The following is a 16008-nucleotide window of genomic DNA, read 5'->3' as shown; positions in this document are numbered from 1 at the left end:
GGAAATTTGTCTTATAAATTCTTTGTAAGAGATTTTTAAAATACTATGTCTTTGTCATGATGGCTGTCATTAGAATAACTTTTCCGAGGGAAAGAATATTCATCTCTGGGTTCTTATATGAAATGAATACGAATGAATGAAATGACCATATTGATACCCACACCTAAAACAAATACTGACATGTGACCCAAAATCAAGCTGTCTACACATCTGCAGTGCCCGCACAGACAAACACCCGTTTGATCCGGCTCTGGTGCAGTCGACCCTTTTTAAGTGTATGTATTTTATTTTTCTTTCTCACTAATTATATCCTTAAGTGCGGCATCAGAGCAACACGTATGTGCAGCGCAAATTGGCAGGCTTTTCCTCCTTAGCCATGAGGGAGAACTTGGCAAAGTCCATTTGCTCCAGATAAACTGGGTGGTGGTTTGAACATTGTGCTGTGGCTGTTGTTGCACCCAATCCCCAGCACAAGCCCCCAGCAGTCCCGAGGCTGTGTTCCCGCGCCGAGCTTCCCGAAGGCGCGCTGTTTGCTCTGTTGCAGCAGCCGGTTGGACGGTTCGTGGAGGAGCGTGGGGGTCCCCCAGGCCACAGCCTGCATAGGGTTGCATAGTAGGGACCTGGCGGGTGGTCTTCAGCATGGGTGCATACGTTTCGGCAGTGTCTAGACTTGCCCCGAGGAGAGCACAGATCAGTTCAGCAGCTGAGCAGGCGAGAACATTTGTGTGTGTGTGTGTGTGTGTGTGTGTGTGTGTGTGTGTGTGTGTGTGTGTGTGTGTGTGTGTGTGTGTGTGTGTGTGTGTGTGTGTGTGTGTGTGTGTGTGTGTGTGTGAGTGAGTGAGTTTGGGGGGTTTTTTTGTTGTTTTTTTGGTTGAACGCCATGCATCACTGCACAGCAGGAAGTTTGCGGCCTTGGTAAGGTTTGATAATTTTTTGCTTTAAGGTGACTGGGCTAAAGTATTATAGCTGACCCATCACCCCATCCGCAAATGCTGTAGAGCATACACACACACACCCACCTTCACCCCACCCCATCCAGCCATTCGGGCGTATTTTCTCAGCTGTGTGATCAGTGGTGATGAATGAGGTAACCCAGCTCTGGTCGGCTAGAGGAATGCTGCAGAGAGATTACTAGCACTTCTGCGCTCAGGTTCTTAGATGTTTGACTGTGCTGCTCATGGTGGAAAAGACCATTTTTAGGGCTTTTTCCTTATTCTCAGGCCTCGTAGAAGTCAACTATCAGTCTAAGCAGGCTTTTACACAGCTTGCCTTCAACAACTTAACAGTGTCACTTGATACAAATTAAGGTTATGTAACTCTAAAGAATGTGGTTAATTCACTTTTTTGTTCTCTGGAAGGAACCTGCTGCTTTTCGTGCAAAGAACTTGGCATATTAAGTTTCGTGCGATTTGGCTAGGGTAAGCTGTCGCGTGTTTGGAAGCGGATGGGTTGATGTTGTCTTGTTCCTCCTGTGTTTTGTGCGTGGCCGCATGCGCAATGTGGAAAGGAACGGAAGCCAATGTGCCAGGGCCATCATCAGACTGATCAGACTAGGGATAAAGAGACGCCGGGCTAAGGAGATGGTGAAGGGAGGAATGGGAAAGCTGGAAAAATGAAGTCGGGCATGGCGAGGAGGAAAAAACAGTGGGAAAATCAGAAAGTCGGGGTGGGTGGGGGGTCAGGGGTCGGAGGTGGAAGTGGCCCCAGTTGACGTGAGAGTGCAGTCTAGCTGTGAGGACAGTCAGAGGGCAATCTGAGCAAACAAAAGCACCCGTTAGCCCAGCACGCACGCACAAACACACCCACTCTCTGCCCCACAGGCAAACACCCTTCCCCACCCCACCCCACCTCTGGCTCTGCACTTTGTCATCTTTTAACTGTGCAAAAGGAGGCCCAGTTGAAAAAGCCCACATCCAACCACCCTCGCACCTTCCACCCTACCCCCACCCTGTGAAACGCCTCCACGGACAAGCCATCTTTGAAGGGCGGTTAAAAAAAACTCCCCAGGGCTGCGACAAAGCCCTCGAGCACTGAAAGCGCACTGGCCCGCCAGGAAGCCGTCCCCTCCGCTGGCTTTACTGTGTGTGCTTCCCTAGTCTCGGAGGGAGCAGGTTCCAGATACAGAAAGGGGAAGAAAGGAATAAAAAAAACAAAAAACGCAGCAGCACGGCTGCACTTCTCGCTTTCACACAGTAAACTTTCAGATCTTAATAATCTGCCCATGTAGAAGTGCATGAACTTTTTACAGCAGTTTGTTTTTATTAAACATTTTAACATGCTTTGTTATGTTAAACATTTAAATGGTTACCTCTTCCACTTCCCCTGGACTATCAGCGCCTTATTTCCCCCCCCCCCCATTATTTAATGCCCACCCCTGCCCCTCCTCCAAAGTGAACTGCGCATCTCGTTGGCTGAGACATTATCTGAGCTTGAAAGAGTAGTTAAAGTCCATAAACCTTTCCCCGGTTAGCACTTTAATATGAGCGGGTGTTTGCTTTAGCGGGACTTTGTTCAGGAACACTGGAGGAAGGGCCCCGAGTTCCTCTCTCCATTGTGGGATGTGCACTGCAGTAACCCTCTTCCTTTCCTATGCTGTGCTGCCTCCTTCCAACCGACCTCCCAGTTGCTGGTTTGGCACCTCCTGGGCTAAATATACATTTAGTGGCACGAACGCCACAGCCAACATGCATCACTCTGCATAGCTCCCCCTCCCGCCGGGTGCTCACTCAGGCTGGGGTGGGTTTGGAGGTCCTCTGGCTGTAAGGTGAGCCTGCCCGGGCTTGGCCTGGGTCCAGAATCCCCCACCCGGTATGCGAAGACAACCCAACCTTCCTCTGCGATCCGTATGCTAGCCCCCAGCAGCCAGGCGGCCTCGGCCGGCCCCTGTAGCAGCAGCTCCGCGTTGGGAAAGCTCAAAGGTCAGCTCTCCCTATGGGCCGCAACTTCGATTTATACCCTTCCGCTGTCAGAGGTGCGACCTTTCCCCTCTGAGAGCGCGCACACACAAAGCCGGATATTTGTGTTTGACTGACGGTTTTGCAATACGGGGGTTTTAGTTGTGCAATAAATGCCCACGTAGTCCTAGGTTTTAGCTGCTCTGTGTGTTTGTTTGGTGTTTATTAGTGGTCATTATGCATTGTACTTGTTTCTGTTACCTGCAATAATGTTGTTGTAAACAAGATTTAGTTTAGCTGTTGGAGGTAATCCCCAATTGTGGGTACAAATGCTTTTGCTTCTTTTCTTTCTCCTTTTGGGTGCTTTTGTGCTTTTGCTTTGAGGCTGTGTTGTTATTTTAAACCTATTATTTCCCCTCCTGTTTGTTGCACAACATGGTGTCCGCGGCAGCTTGTATTCAGATAGACGGGCTGCGCTCCATCTCTTGCTGGAGCAGTGCTGACGATCAGCCCGTCAGACTTTCAGCTGCAGTTTAATTGAGCGCGTTTCAGGGTCTTATTGGAGTTTAACGAAAGGGCAAAGGCATAAAGCCGTTTTGCTCCCCGAGGTGGCGTAAAGAAGAGCAGCCATGACTCAAGACAAGGGAATTGTGCGTCTGTCTGGAAATGTCAACAAGATGTTGATTACGTAGGTTACCTAGCCAGGGTAGAGGGTGAAACAGCGTCTCGCGTGCAGGCCGCGGTCAGAAACCACGGCTAAGAGTGAAAGGGGCCCATGCTGAGCGGGGCGTGTTGGCTGAACACAGAGAAGGCGTACAGGATTGCGTGAGGTGACCGAGCAGGGGGGCACACGGACCGGCGGGTACGAGAATAATAACTGCCCATGCTGTGCTGGGAGGCAGGTGCACTCTGGGCCATCACAAAGAATAAGTTGTTTTTGTTTTTTGGTTTTTTGTTTGTTTTTTCCCCCGCCCTGCACTTCTTTCTTTTTCCTTTTGTTAATTTGTCCTTTCTTTCTTACCATAGTTACATGTACTGGACGGACTGGGGCGAGATCCCCAAGATCGAGAGGGCAGGCATGGATGGCACGAATCGCGCAATAATCATCGACACGGACATCTACTGGCCCAATGGGCTCACCCTGGACTACAGCCAGCAGAAGCTGTACTGGGCCGACGCCAAGTACAATTTCATTCACCGCTCCAACCTGGATGGCACGGGAAGGTAAGCCACACCCCCTCCCTCCACTACACGCTACCCACCACCTTGGGTGCGTTCTGCTTTCTGGCCATTTGCAGAGTTGTGCAAGCATAATTACCAGAGCTCCAGGTTTGACTAAAGCTCGAGATCTGTGTCATTCATTGTTCACCTGTCCATCCCAGCCAGGCAGTAGAGATGTGTTCTCTTTCATGGCCGTTGAAGTCGGCCGGTTTTTCCACAGCTGTGTCCTCTCTATGATGCCTGTGTAATTTAAGCAAGCCTGCGACCTGTCAAATCCCTTTACGTTACATTTATGGCGCACACTCCTATCCAGAACGACTTAGAAAATGCATAATGCAAGACAGTTCTAATGCCATTATTAGATCAGACCAACAGTTCAAGTGCAAATGTAACAAGTGCATATCTTACAAGTGCATGATTGTTAAATTCAAGTGCTTTTCAAAGAGATTGAGTCTGCAGTCTGCGTTTGAAGCGAGGGACTCGCTGGCTGTCCAGACCGCCAGTGGGAGTTCGTTACAACTTGGGCTTCAGTGAAAGTACCTGGATGTTCCCGGTTATGTTCTCCTTGTAGGCAATCCCACCCCTTTAGCACGTGCTACCTCAGCATGTCCAGGGGGCCTGGGTATTGCAGTATTGATGCACCTTTGTTTGCTCGTGTGTGTGTGTGTGTGTGTGTGTGTGTGTTTGTGTTTGTTTGTTTGTTTCTCCCTGCTCAGAGAGGTGGTGGTAAAGGGCTCCCTGCCCCACCCATTCGCCCTGACGCTGTACGAGGACACGCTCTTCTGGACGGACTGGAACACGCACTCCGTCCACGCGTGCCAGAAGCAGACGGGTGAAGACCGGCGGGAGGTCCACTCCAACATCTTCTCGCCCATGGACATTCACGTCTTTAGCCAGAAGAGGCAGCCCAGCAGTAAGCCCCACACTTCTGCCCTCGTCCATTCACCCAGCATGCGTAGCTGCACGCCCAGAGCTGTCAAATCCCCCCCCAATGCGCTGCTCCAACAAGGGCTGAGGCCTTCCACCGTGAGCCAAACCGCAGGGCGTTGCACACCTCACGCACAGTTTCCGTAGCAGGGGCCAGGTTGACTTGGCGTGGCATGCTTTGGAACAGACCAGAGAGCTCCTGCTCCCCTGGGTCCTGTTTATTAGAGCCTTCTCCCCGAAACAATGCACAATGGCCCCGTTGGGTAATACTACTCTGCAGAAATGATTACAGCACAGTCACCTTTCCACCAGGCCTCACAATGGGGCCCCTGTTCCCACTGAATGTGGAGAATTTCTCATGGCAGAGAGAAAAGCCTGGGACTCGGCCATAGTGCCAGTGAGAGCAGTGCTTCTCGCTCACTCTGTTATTCTTCTTTCTCTCTCTCTCTCATTAGTCTCGCTTTATCTCGCTCGTGCTTTCTCTACTCCGTCTCCCCCCCCCCCCCCAAAAAAAACTTGTACTCACTCACCCACATCTTACTGTCTTTGACCTTTCTTGTCTCTGTCACTCACAGCTCAAACTCACTTTCTCACCTTCTCTCTCTCTCTCTCTCTCTGCGCACGCACGCGCGCACTCTCTCTCACATTCCCACACACTCACTCTCAGGCATGCATGCTGCCTGTCTGTGTGTAATGGAGACACCATCAAGGTTGCACGTGAACGTTCCTTCGCTGCTAAGCCTGGTCTGAGCTTGCCTCCGCAGTCACGTCCCACAACCCCCCTGACACATCGCCGTAGCAGCAGCTGACCTCCTCACCTTGTACACCTCTCTCTCAGCCACACCAAGCCCCTGCTCCCTGAAGAATGGCGGCTGCTCACACCTGTGCCTGCTGTCTCCGGTGAAGCCCTACTACCAGTGCGCCTGTCCCACCGGCGTGCAGCTGCTGGAGGACAACCGGACCTGCCGAAACGGTGAGGCATAGACGCACGCACACTTGGCCCTCAGCAATATTGTCCACGATATGGCACCTGAAGAAAAAGTCCTAAAACGCACCAGTGAGTTGACAAAATGGAAAATGCTGCGTTGTTCTCTAGCAACCAACTCCCCAGGCCTTTAGATGCACACGTGGTGCTGAGCCTCCTTTTGCCCTCCACACACAAGTGAGACGAGACCTTGGTTCCATCTCCTGAGGATGCCAAGAGTTTTTGTTCCCTTACGAGTTCTGTCTTCCACTCTAGCCTGAAGTGTTTTTGTAGCAGGAGTCCGCTGGCCAAGCCTATTCCTGTGCTGGAGATCTCCAGCTGGAGCAGTGGGGGCAGGAGGCTGAGGTTGGATCCTCCTCACCACAGAGAGCCAATAGCTAGAATCCTGCCTGCCACCTCTCATCCACTTGCTGTGTATTTGTGGTTCTTCTATAGCCCATATGATACTGAAGCATACCCCAGTACTACAGTTTGTTGCACTGAGACGCCACTTTTTTTCCCTCGTCAAAGTTCTCTCTCTGTCTGTGTGTCTGTGTCTGTGTGTCTGTGTCTGTGTGTCTGTGTCTGTCTGTCTGTGTGTCTGTGTGTCTGTGTGTCTGTGTGTCTGTCTGTCTGTGTGTCTGTCTGTCTGTGTGTCTGTCTGTGTGTCTGTCTGTCTGTCTGTCTGTCTGTCTGTCTGTCTGTCTGTCTGTCTGTCTGTCTGTCTGTCTGTCTGTCTGTCTGTCTGTCTGTCTGTCTGTCTGTCTGTCTGTCTGTCTGTCTGTCTGTGTGTCTGTCTGTGTGTCTGTCTCTGCAGTTGAAGGTGCAGGAAGGAGCTGACCTGTAGTCACTATAGCAACGTAGCTCGTTGAGAGAGCTTATGTATCTCATAATCATGGTTATTTTGTCCCTTTATATTCTCGCTCGCTCGCTCGCTCACCATTTGTTTTTCTGCCTCATTTCCCCCAGTCAGCAGAGGGGCAAGCAGGGCTTTGTGAAGCAGTGGATCGGCCCATCACAATGCCGCCTTTCACCGGCGCCCCTTTATCCGGCCCGACAGCATTCTGCCTCTCCCCACTCCCAACCCCCCCACCACCTACCCCTCTCTCCGCTGCCTTTCGCAGAGCAGGGTTACACTCATTGGGCTACTTCACCAGCTCCCTCGAGACTGTTTGATATCTCCATATTGTCCCTAGCTGAACCCCGAGTCGCCTTTTTCTGCCTGTGAGCCTACTGTGTCTCCCTCTGTCCTGTTCATTGTCCCTGTGTTTCTCTCCACAAGCACAGAGTGCGAGTCAGGCATTTGGTATAAGAGGATATCCGAGGCTGCCTGGTTTTAAGGAAGCGTTCAGGATACGTGGTTTTTCGAGGATGCTGTCTGCGTTGTGCATTCACCAGTTTGAGTTATGCTACTCTAGCAGGCTTTTAAAGAGCAGCTCCATTAAAACATTACAGCCTCATTTCCTGTTGGCACACCTGGGAGCCACAAAGCCGGCCCTGGCACACCACCAGTGTTTGTTTTTCCTCTTGCTACGAATGGTTCAAGTGCCATTAAAGCCATGACTCCTCTGCTCGAACAGGATCAGGACCATGTGTTGTGACCGACCGCCAGGATTCCATAGTTCCTTTGCACCCTCGTGGTCACTCAGAAAGCCTGAAAGGCATAAATCAGGATGTTAAATAACACCACCCACTTGCAACAGTGCAGTGTCTTTCAGTGGATTGCCGACAAGGATTACAAGAGGTGGATGCTTAAGGCACTTTCCATAGGTTGCCTTGATTTTCCTTAGTCTGTATTTAAGATTATAGGAGTCGGTGGTTCATTACACTGTACCCTTCAATTCCCCAATCAAACAAGAGCATCACACATTGTCTTCTATATTGTATAGCCCAATAACAATAGCAGCTTGCGTACACATTTACCTAAAGAGATATGATTGGACCTGCATGGTTCCCTGGTAGACCCCCTCAACCCATCTCTCTCGCACTCTCCTCACAGGTCCCACACAGCTCCTCCTTTTAGCGCGGCGCACGGACCTGCGGCGCATCTCACTGGACATGCCCGACTTCACTGACATCGTGCTGCACGCCGACGACATCCGCCATGCCATCGCCATCGACTACGACCCCGTAGACGGCCACGTGTACTGGACGGATGACGAGGTACAGGCCATCCGCCGCTCTCGCCTTGACGGCAGCGACGCCCAGTTCGTGGTCACCTCCCAAGTGAACCACCCGGACGGCATCGCTGTGGACTGGGTGGCCCGCAACCTCTATTGGACGGACACAGGCACGGACCGCATCGAGGTGACGCGCCTCAACGGCACCATGAGGAAGATCTTGATCTCCGAAGACTTGGACGAGCCGAGAGCCATCGTCCTGGACCCTGTTGCAGGGTGGGTTGCTTCTCGTCTTCTTTGCAAAGTCTTATTTGTTTTGTTTGTTTTTGTTGTTCCCAATGGTTTTACGTGCTGCGCCTTTCATAAGTGTTACAATTTTCTAGTCACTACAACTGCTGACTTCCGTCCCCCAGGAACAGGAACAGCCTTGTTTACTGCTGGATGTTAGCTTGGAGAATCCAGCAGAAATTCTATTAATGGATAAAATGTGTCACGTATTCCCCTAAAATCACGTCTTTGCGTTGCATTGAAGTGCTGAATTTTGTAGGTTGGCGATGTTGTAGGGTTTCACTGTAAACCATGGTAAACTTCTTGACAGTTTGTATTACTGGTTCAGATTTTAAAGATCATTAAAACCGTGGTTGGTTATGGTACTTTGAAAAACTCGCATTGTATACTGTCCGGCTTTGTGTCAGTGAAAACATGGCGAAATGAAATGACAGCACTCCAGAGAAGTTTCAGCTTTCTAAGGGCTAAGCTGGAAGTGTGGTCACGAGACTTCGGAATGGGGGAAAATGTCACTGTCTAACTTTCTAATAGCTTGTTCCTTACTCTTGTAAAATCACTATGCTTTGTTACGTTGTCAGTGGTGTAGTGGAGCCGGCACTTTTTGTACCTCACCTTCAGCGCTAGCTTTACACCCATTTATAATGAAGTCTGTGTATATTTGTTTTTGCGTATTATTGAAACAAAACACCGTTTAGACATTCAGCTGAAGTCGAGCAAAAAAGTTGATCTCTTACAAAGTCCTGAGGCATTTGACCTACTTTACTGTCAGGGGGAACATCGGAAAACACTGATATTCTGAAACGACCTACAAATTAGCCGATTATACCAAAACATTTAGAAAACATGTACAAGCAGACTCAACTCTTCCCTCTGCGCTTGACTTGTGATGAACAACACCATACTTAGCATCCACATTCAGAAAGTCATGCCTTCCTTGCCAGCTAATTTACGTACCTGGAGCCATGCATGGGAGGCATGGATCATGTAGCTTAAATTTTGCATGCAAACACACACATGTTCACTTCATTTTAGGGCCTGAGAAAGTCTGCTAGGACTTTTATAGGTGACATTGCTGTTGTACGCTAATTCATGTCAATGAGCAGAATGGAAGTAGGCTAGCCAGTCACCTTGTTGATGTGGGTATTTAACAACAATAATCGTAAAAGCTCTAATAATAATGCTAATGGCAATAACTGCTTTGACCTGCTTTCTTTCACATCATCTCCACATCACCGTGGGTCACCAGACTCTTATTGGCCTATTGCACACAATAACACATCGCATAGTTTAGTTACCCAACCAATTGTATTGTTTGTTTAAAATCCAATGGTCATCAAATTGCTTGTAAGTGTTTGAACAGGAGAAACACTACTCCTTTGTATTTGTCAGTTGTTGGGTTGCGCTTACCATCATGGTCTTCTCAAGGCTCATCTGTATTGCTTGGAGTCATTTCATATGCACTGTAGATGCAACACCAGAAGATGGACTGTGTGTGTGAGACAAAGAAAGAGAATAGCAGTATTAATAGTAATTAAAATTATTCTGTAATGATGCTATATTACCTTTTGAACATTTTCAGCAATTTGAAACAATAACAAAAAACTACCCATATGATAAACTTTGTGATTTTGGACAATTTAATAACTTTCATAGTTTCATCTGTAGTCTGTGGTTGGCGATGTGCCTGAATGCATTTACTCCCAGCTGTAAAACCATGCTGATACTAGGTTTATGACCCATATGTTTTTGAGGAAGTGAGGTCATCATTTGTAAACTGCTGGCCTCTCTCCCCCCCCCTCCTGTTGCCAAGCAACAGTCTCCATGGCTACAGAGTGCCTCAGGTCATGATGGCTAGCTGGACAGAGCTGTGTGTGTGTGTGGCATATACTCAACTTCAAGTGGCATTCTTGCTCAATCGCCTGGTTATATGTCATTTTATAGTGTTATAGACTGTTGGCAACTGATTACATCATTCTCACTGCAGGTCTGGCTGTTGCTGCAGGCAAAGGGTTATAGGGTGACATCACCACTGAGCTGCGCACACCCCTTCTCGTGGTTCAAATTTTAGCTTCTTCTACATTTTAGATCAGTATTATTTCATTTACAAGAATATAATCTTTCCAATGAATGGTATCCCCTGTACTACATGTGGATTAATTTAATTGCAGATTATTTAACATCCATGTCATAGCAGTGGGCAGGAACTGGAGTTCAGTTGCTCACAGCTGTGCCTACACTTCCACTTCTGTCAAATCTTCATGGAGGCTTGTACATAACCACTGTCCCAACTAATCTCACCAGTTCTCACTCCCCTCCCCCAGGTACATGTACTGGACCGACTGGGGCGAGACACCGAAGATCGAGCGTGCAGCACTGGACGGCACGGAGCGTGTGGTGATGGTGAACACCTCTCTTGGCTGGCCCAACGGCCTGGCGCTCGACTACGACGAGAGGAAGCTCTACTGGGGTGACGCCAAGACCGACAAGATAGAGGTAAGGCATGGGGGTGGGGGGTGGGGGTGTGAAATGTCAGTATTTGCAATGTGATTTAAATTCGTGCTGGAACCAGATGTAACCAACTGTAGCCCTTAGCAACATGCTGAACTTGCACTCCTGCACCCACACACTGCAGCTAATTACTCGAGCACGCTTGTCACACTCCTGACCATGTTTACATTATGTCTGAAAAGCAGTAGAACTGGCACCAGAGAGGAAATCCCTGGGGTTAGCCTGGTGCTCATACCACGAGCAGTGCTCTTCACTCCCCAGCCAACGAGATGTGATGCAGCGCTGCGTCAGAGGCTGACCGTAGGCGCGGGCTGCTCTTGCTGTTGCTGCTGCTGTCGTTGCAGTAAATGCCACGTGGTGCTATGTTGGCGTTGGCGCTGCTGCAGCTGCACTTCTCCTGCTTGCTCCCTTCCTCCCTCATTCCTTCTCCCTCGCCTCCCTAGCATCAGTGGGTCTCATTTAAATGAGCTCAGGGGGTGGTCGGACCACACGGTTGGTCCAGTTGGTCTGGGCAGATTGTGTGTGTGTGTAAGTAAATACTTGCACGTATATGTGTGAGCATGCATGCATTTATGTCTGTATGCAGGTCTTTGTGTGTGCATATGCATTTATGTTTGTCTGTGTGTGTGTGTACATGAGAGGGAGAATGATTGTGTGCTGCAGGGGGCCTTTGTGCAGTCTGCAGCAGTTCTCCCCCATGCTGGCTGCTTCGTCACCGCAATAACAGCACCCAGCTTCACCTTCAGCTCGCCTAGTGCAGCTTCCAGGAACCATTATCCCCATGCACATGCATGCGAGCAGGGTTGCCAGCGATCAGCATTAAAGACGTTGCCACTCTTGAGGGTTTGAACAGGACGGCCTGGAATTTTCCAAGAATCGAGAACTATCTGGTTCAGTTTCCAAATAAGGACAACGTATATTGAATGAATGTTTGGTTTGATTCGAAAAGTCCCATTCTTTGTGTGTGCCTGGCCAAGCGAGTCACTGTGCTTTCTGCTTCTTCAGAGGCTCGTTATTGCACATGAGCTCGTCGTGATCAGTGTACTAGATACTCGCGACTGTGCTCAGAGCTTCCATCACTAAGCCTCCCCTCGGGGATCCCTGCTGTTTGCCGGTGAGGTTTTTAGGAGCGCTCGTCTCACAGGCCATCCTCTCGCCCCCTCTCTCCTCTCCCACATGAAAAATGGCCATGCCGCCTCCAGTTCCACACCCCAGCCTTTCCCGAATCTCGCCCCAGAGCCTGGAATAAGGAAAACTCAGGCCACAATGCCACTCCATTCCAGCTACCGCGTGCCAGTCTAAACAAACACAGCAGTGATCGGTTTCCGCTTACGCTCCCTCGCCACCCCCCTCCCTCCCTCTGCTGTGGGTTTGATTCTCGAGGCCCACCAGTCAGACCAGGGAGAGCCGCTACGGATCGGGGACGTGAACTACACGTCAGCTCCCGTTTCTACAGTGATTTGGGGTCTACATCCAGCCAGATTTTTGTTACACATTAGACAATTCTTTCAGTTGCACATATGCACAGTACAGGAATTGAACACTTGCCAAAACAGGTATGAAATAAGACCCTGCTGGACCACCTTGACCCCTTTTTTGCTTCCCTGTTTACAAATTAAAACGCTCCAGGTTTCAAAACAAGCTTTGTTTGGCCGCATCCAATGATCGGAGCCACTTGTGCTCCGAGTCTGCGGCTCCAGAGCCAGCGAGCCCGGCAATGTCCAGATCTGTAATTCTGGACTTGTTTTCCGAAACCAGCAGACCTCAGAGCAGGTCTGGTTTAGCGGCACTCTCGTTGTGGCATTGGAGCACGGTGCGGGCGTGCCCACTGGCACAGAGAAGCCTCGCCTCCGCTTTTGAGGGCGGGCCTTCCTCCTGCAGGCCACTTACTCCCAGCCAGCACCTCCGGGGTTACTGTCGTCCGAGAGAGAGGGAGCCCTGTGTGCGAGCATGCATACGTGCGTACGTTGTGTGTAGGGTCGTTGGAGCAGCAGCTTGGCTCTCCTCAGTGAGGCGGTGATTTTGCGGCTGTGTCTCACATCTGGTTGCGATTGCGGCCTGTACTCCAGCTGCGGTCTGCGCTGTTTAGAATAGCCCCAGAATCTGCAACCCACACCACACTGCGGTCACAACTCCCAAACCGTTGGAGACCTTTTGGCTGAGGCCATCGTACTAAGGATGGAAACTCCATTTTATACTTGTGTGCTCTCACTCTCTCGCTCGCTCTTTCTCGCGTGTGTGCGTGTGTTCATCTGCATGTGGCTGTATGTGTTTGTGTAAATCATAGAGAAAACGAAATTGTAATGTACAGATTATGCTACTTTCTAGTTTTGTCCTACTTTGGCTACTAAGGTGCCAGTTTGTAGTTTCATTTTCTCGTCTGTAAATCCAAGCCGTGGCCTGTGCAAAATGATTGGCAGTTCGAATTTTCTCACAGCATATGCAGCCAGCAGAGAGGAAAACTGCTCTTGCAAAAGAGAAACGAAGCATAGCTGTGACCTTAGAAGTAATCTGATTATGAAGCGTTTTGCTCATTTTATTAGCAACCAGGACCTGCTAAAGTGGCAGGTCCCCTTGACTGATGGAGCTTCTGATAGAGCGTTTGTATTATGCCTGATGATATTGTACACTTTGATGTTGTGACACAGCCTGGTCTGTCTCTTGTGATCTGGTGTACGAATCACATAAGGGGGAGCCAACTCGTATGCATGATGTAACTGCTCTCTAAATGTACTGACATAATCTTAAATGTGGTTACTTTTGGCCTTTGGCGATCACTCTTAAAACTCTCAAAGGTCCTCAAACCGTACTGGGCTAAAATCTGCTGGACTAAAACCAAGAAGTTCTTGTACTGCCTTGCATACTTCAGATAATGTCAAAGGTACTCCTTCATCCCATGTTTTCAAAACACGGACTTAAGAGATCTGTGGAGTCTTTCTAGCGTATGCCGAGATTCTGTATGGTATGGGCTAGACAGTACACGGTTTACCCTCAAAGCATTCATTGCTTGTGAGAAGATTTTAGAAAGTCTGTTTGTTACTATGGGTGAACCAAACATGCTGGTGGCTGGTCAAAGCCTTAAGTACAGGAGTGGTTATTTTCATCGGTGGAATTGCCTCTAGCAGTCTGGTGGTGGCACGCATGACCCTTACAGAAACTACTTACCTGACTTTGGATTTTGACAGTGGGCCCCATGATCTGGTACCAATGCTCTCTCAAATGGTTCATAGACTACAGGAATGGAAACAAATCTTTCTTGAGACTGGGCTAAAAGAGGTGTTGGAGTACACAGGTCTTTGTCACACCTAAATGACCTGACCATCTAAAGCAGTCTTGTCTAAAACAGTCTCATGCTATGGGCTAGGTACTACAACCTGGTTATAACCAGTACAATCTACACATTAGAAGTCCATCGTCTTAAGTAATATCCTGTTTGCTTGTCTGTCCTCCCCCCCCCCCCCCCCACCTCCACAAGAGACACAAAGCAACCTTCCAAAGTGGGATCTACTTCCTGAGCAGAAGACACACATTCACTTTACCACCAAATTAGATTTTATCTTCCCAGTCTTGAGCATCAGAATTTACATCTACTTGCTTAAAATCTATTCAGGACATCTAGTACTACATTTTCAGCTTCATTAGAGTCAGAATTTATAGTCAAGACAATTCAATCCCCGTCTAAATTCCTTCTTCTGAACTCTGGTGGCTACCCACACTGCAAAAACATCTCAGACACAGATAAAAGTGGCTTCTCAGTCTCTTCTAAAACAGGCAACACTTCCTCCAGCTATATAACCTGAACCACCATTACCAGTAAAGCTGAACATATGCCAGGTTTAAGCTCACCTCACCCCCCCACACCTCCACAAGAGACACAAAGCAACCTTCCAAAGTGGGATCTACTTCCTGAGCAGATGACACACATTCACTTTACCACCAAATTAGATTTTATCTTCCCAGTCTTGAGCATCAGAATTTACATCTACTTGCTTAAAATCTATTCAGGACATCTAGTACTACATTTTCAGCTTCATTAGAGTCAGAATTTATAGTCAAGACAATTCAATCCCCGTCTAAATTCCTTCTTCTGAACTCTGGTGGCTACCCACACTGCAAAAACATCTCAGACACAGATAAAAGTGGCTTCTCAGTCTCTTCTAAAACAGGCAACACTTCCTCCAGCTATATAACCTGAACCACCATTACCAGTAAAGCTGAACATATGCCAGGTTTAAGTTCACCTCACCCCCCCCCCCCCCACCTCCACAAGAGACACAAAGCAACCTTCCAAAGTGGGATCTACTTCCTGAGCAGATGACACACATTCACTTTACCACCAAATTAGATTTTATCTTCCCAGTCTTGAGCATCAGAATTTACATCTACTTGCTTAAACTATTCAGGACATCTAGTACTACATTTTCAGCTTCATTAGAGTCAGAATTTATAGTGAAGACAATTCAATCCCCGTCTAAATTCCTTCTTCTGAACTCTGCTGGCTACCCACACTGCAAAAACATCTCAGACACAGATAAAAGTGGCTTCTCAGTCTCTTCTAAAACAGGCAACACACTTCCTCCAGCTATATAACCTGAACCACCTTTACCAGTAAAGCTGAACATATGCCAGGTTTAAGCTCACCTAAAGCTAGGTCTGAATGCACTCTATACCTGATTAGGTCACACCCATGTTTGTCATGTATTGCTCTTTCCTGACATTTTACCAGTTTCACTTGGTACTTTATATCTAATCTTGTGTGAGACCAGTTTCACCTCCCAGCAGTGCTTCTAGTGCGCACGAAGACATTTTTCTCTTACTGTATGTACATCGTCTCTGGTAAGCTGTATTTAGGCTCCTCCATTAGCACCAACTCATGCAGGGTTTCAAAGCGGTAAATGTATCTACCATTACACCACTTATCAAAGAGCATGCTTTTCTCAAAAACAAATTTTACAAATGTTTGTGAGGGGGACTGGTGCTCTAAACTTCTGTTTGTATGCTTGTGGTACTAACTCGTATGCTTTTTAAGATGGCAGTTTTCACAGAGACATAGTTGATGATTTATTGTAATGTTGTTCCATATTAG

The 16008-nt window shown here is 48.5% G+C and overlaps 1 protein-coding gene across 1 annotated transcript in view; it reads left to right on the top strand.

Moving 5' to 3' along the window:
* Positions 1-16008, top strand: part of lrp6 (low density lipoprotein receptor-related protein 6) — a 45423-nt gene that overhangs the window by 14209 nt on the left and 15206 nt on the right. The window contains exons 3-7 of the mRNA XM_027024261.3: positions 3921-4118; positions 4832-5028; positions 5881-6015; positions 8006-8402; positions 10736-10907. Of these exons, the coding sequence (XP_026880062.3) occupies positions 3921-4118; positions 4832-5028; positions 5881-6015; positions 8006-8402; positions 10736-10907 (1099 nt within the window). The remainder of the gene's footprint in view (positions 1-3920; positions 4119-4831; positions 5029-5880; positions 6016-8005; positions 8403-10735; positions 10908-16008) is intronic.

The sequence above is a fragment of the Electrophorus electricus genome, chromosome 4 (genome assembly GCF_041902795.1).
Source record: "Electrophorus electricus isolate QZ-2024a chromosome 4, ASM4190279v1, whole genome shotgun sequence".
Lineage (NCBI taxonomy): Eukaryota > Metazoa > Chordata > Actinopteri > Gymnotiformes > Gymnotidae > Electrophorus > Electrophorus electricus.
The sequence above is the reverse complement of the archived record's forward strand: the minus strand, read 5'-3'. Positions and strand labels throughout refer to the sequence as shown.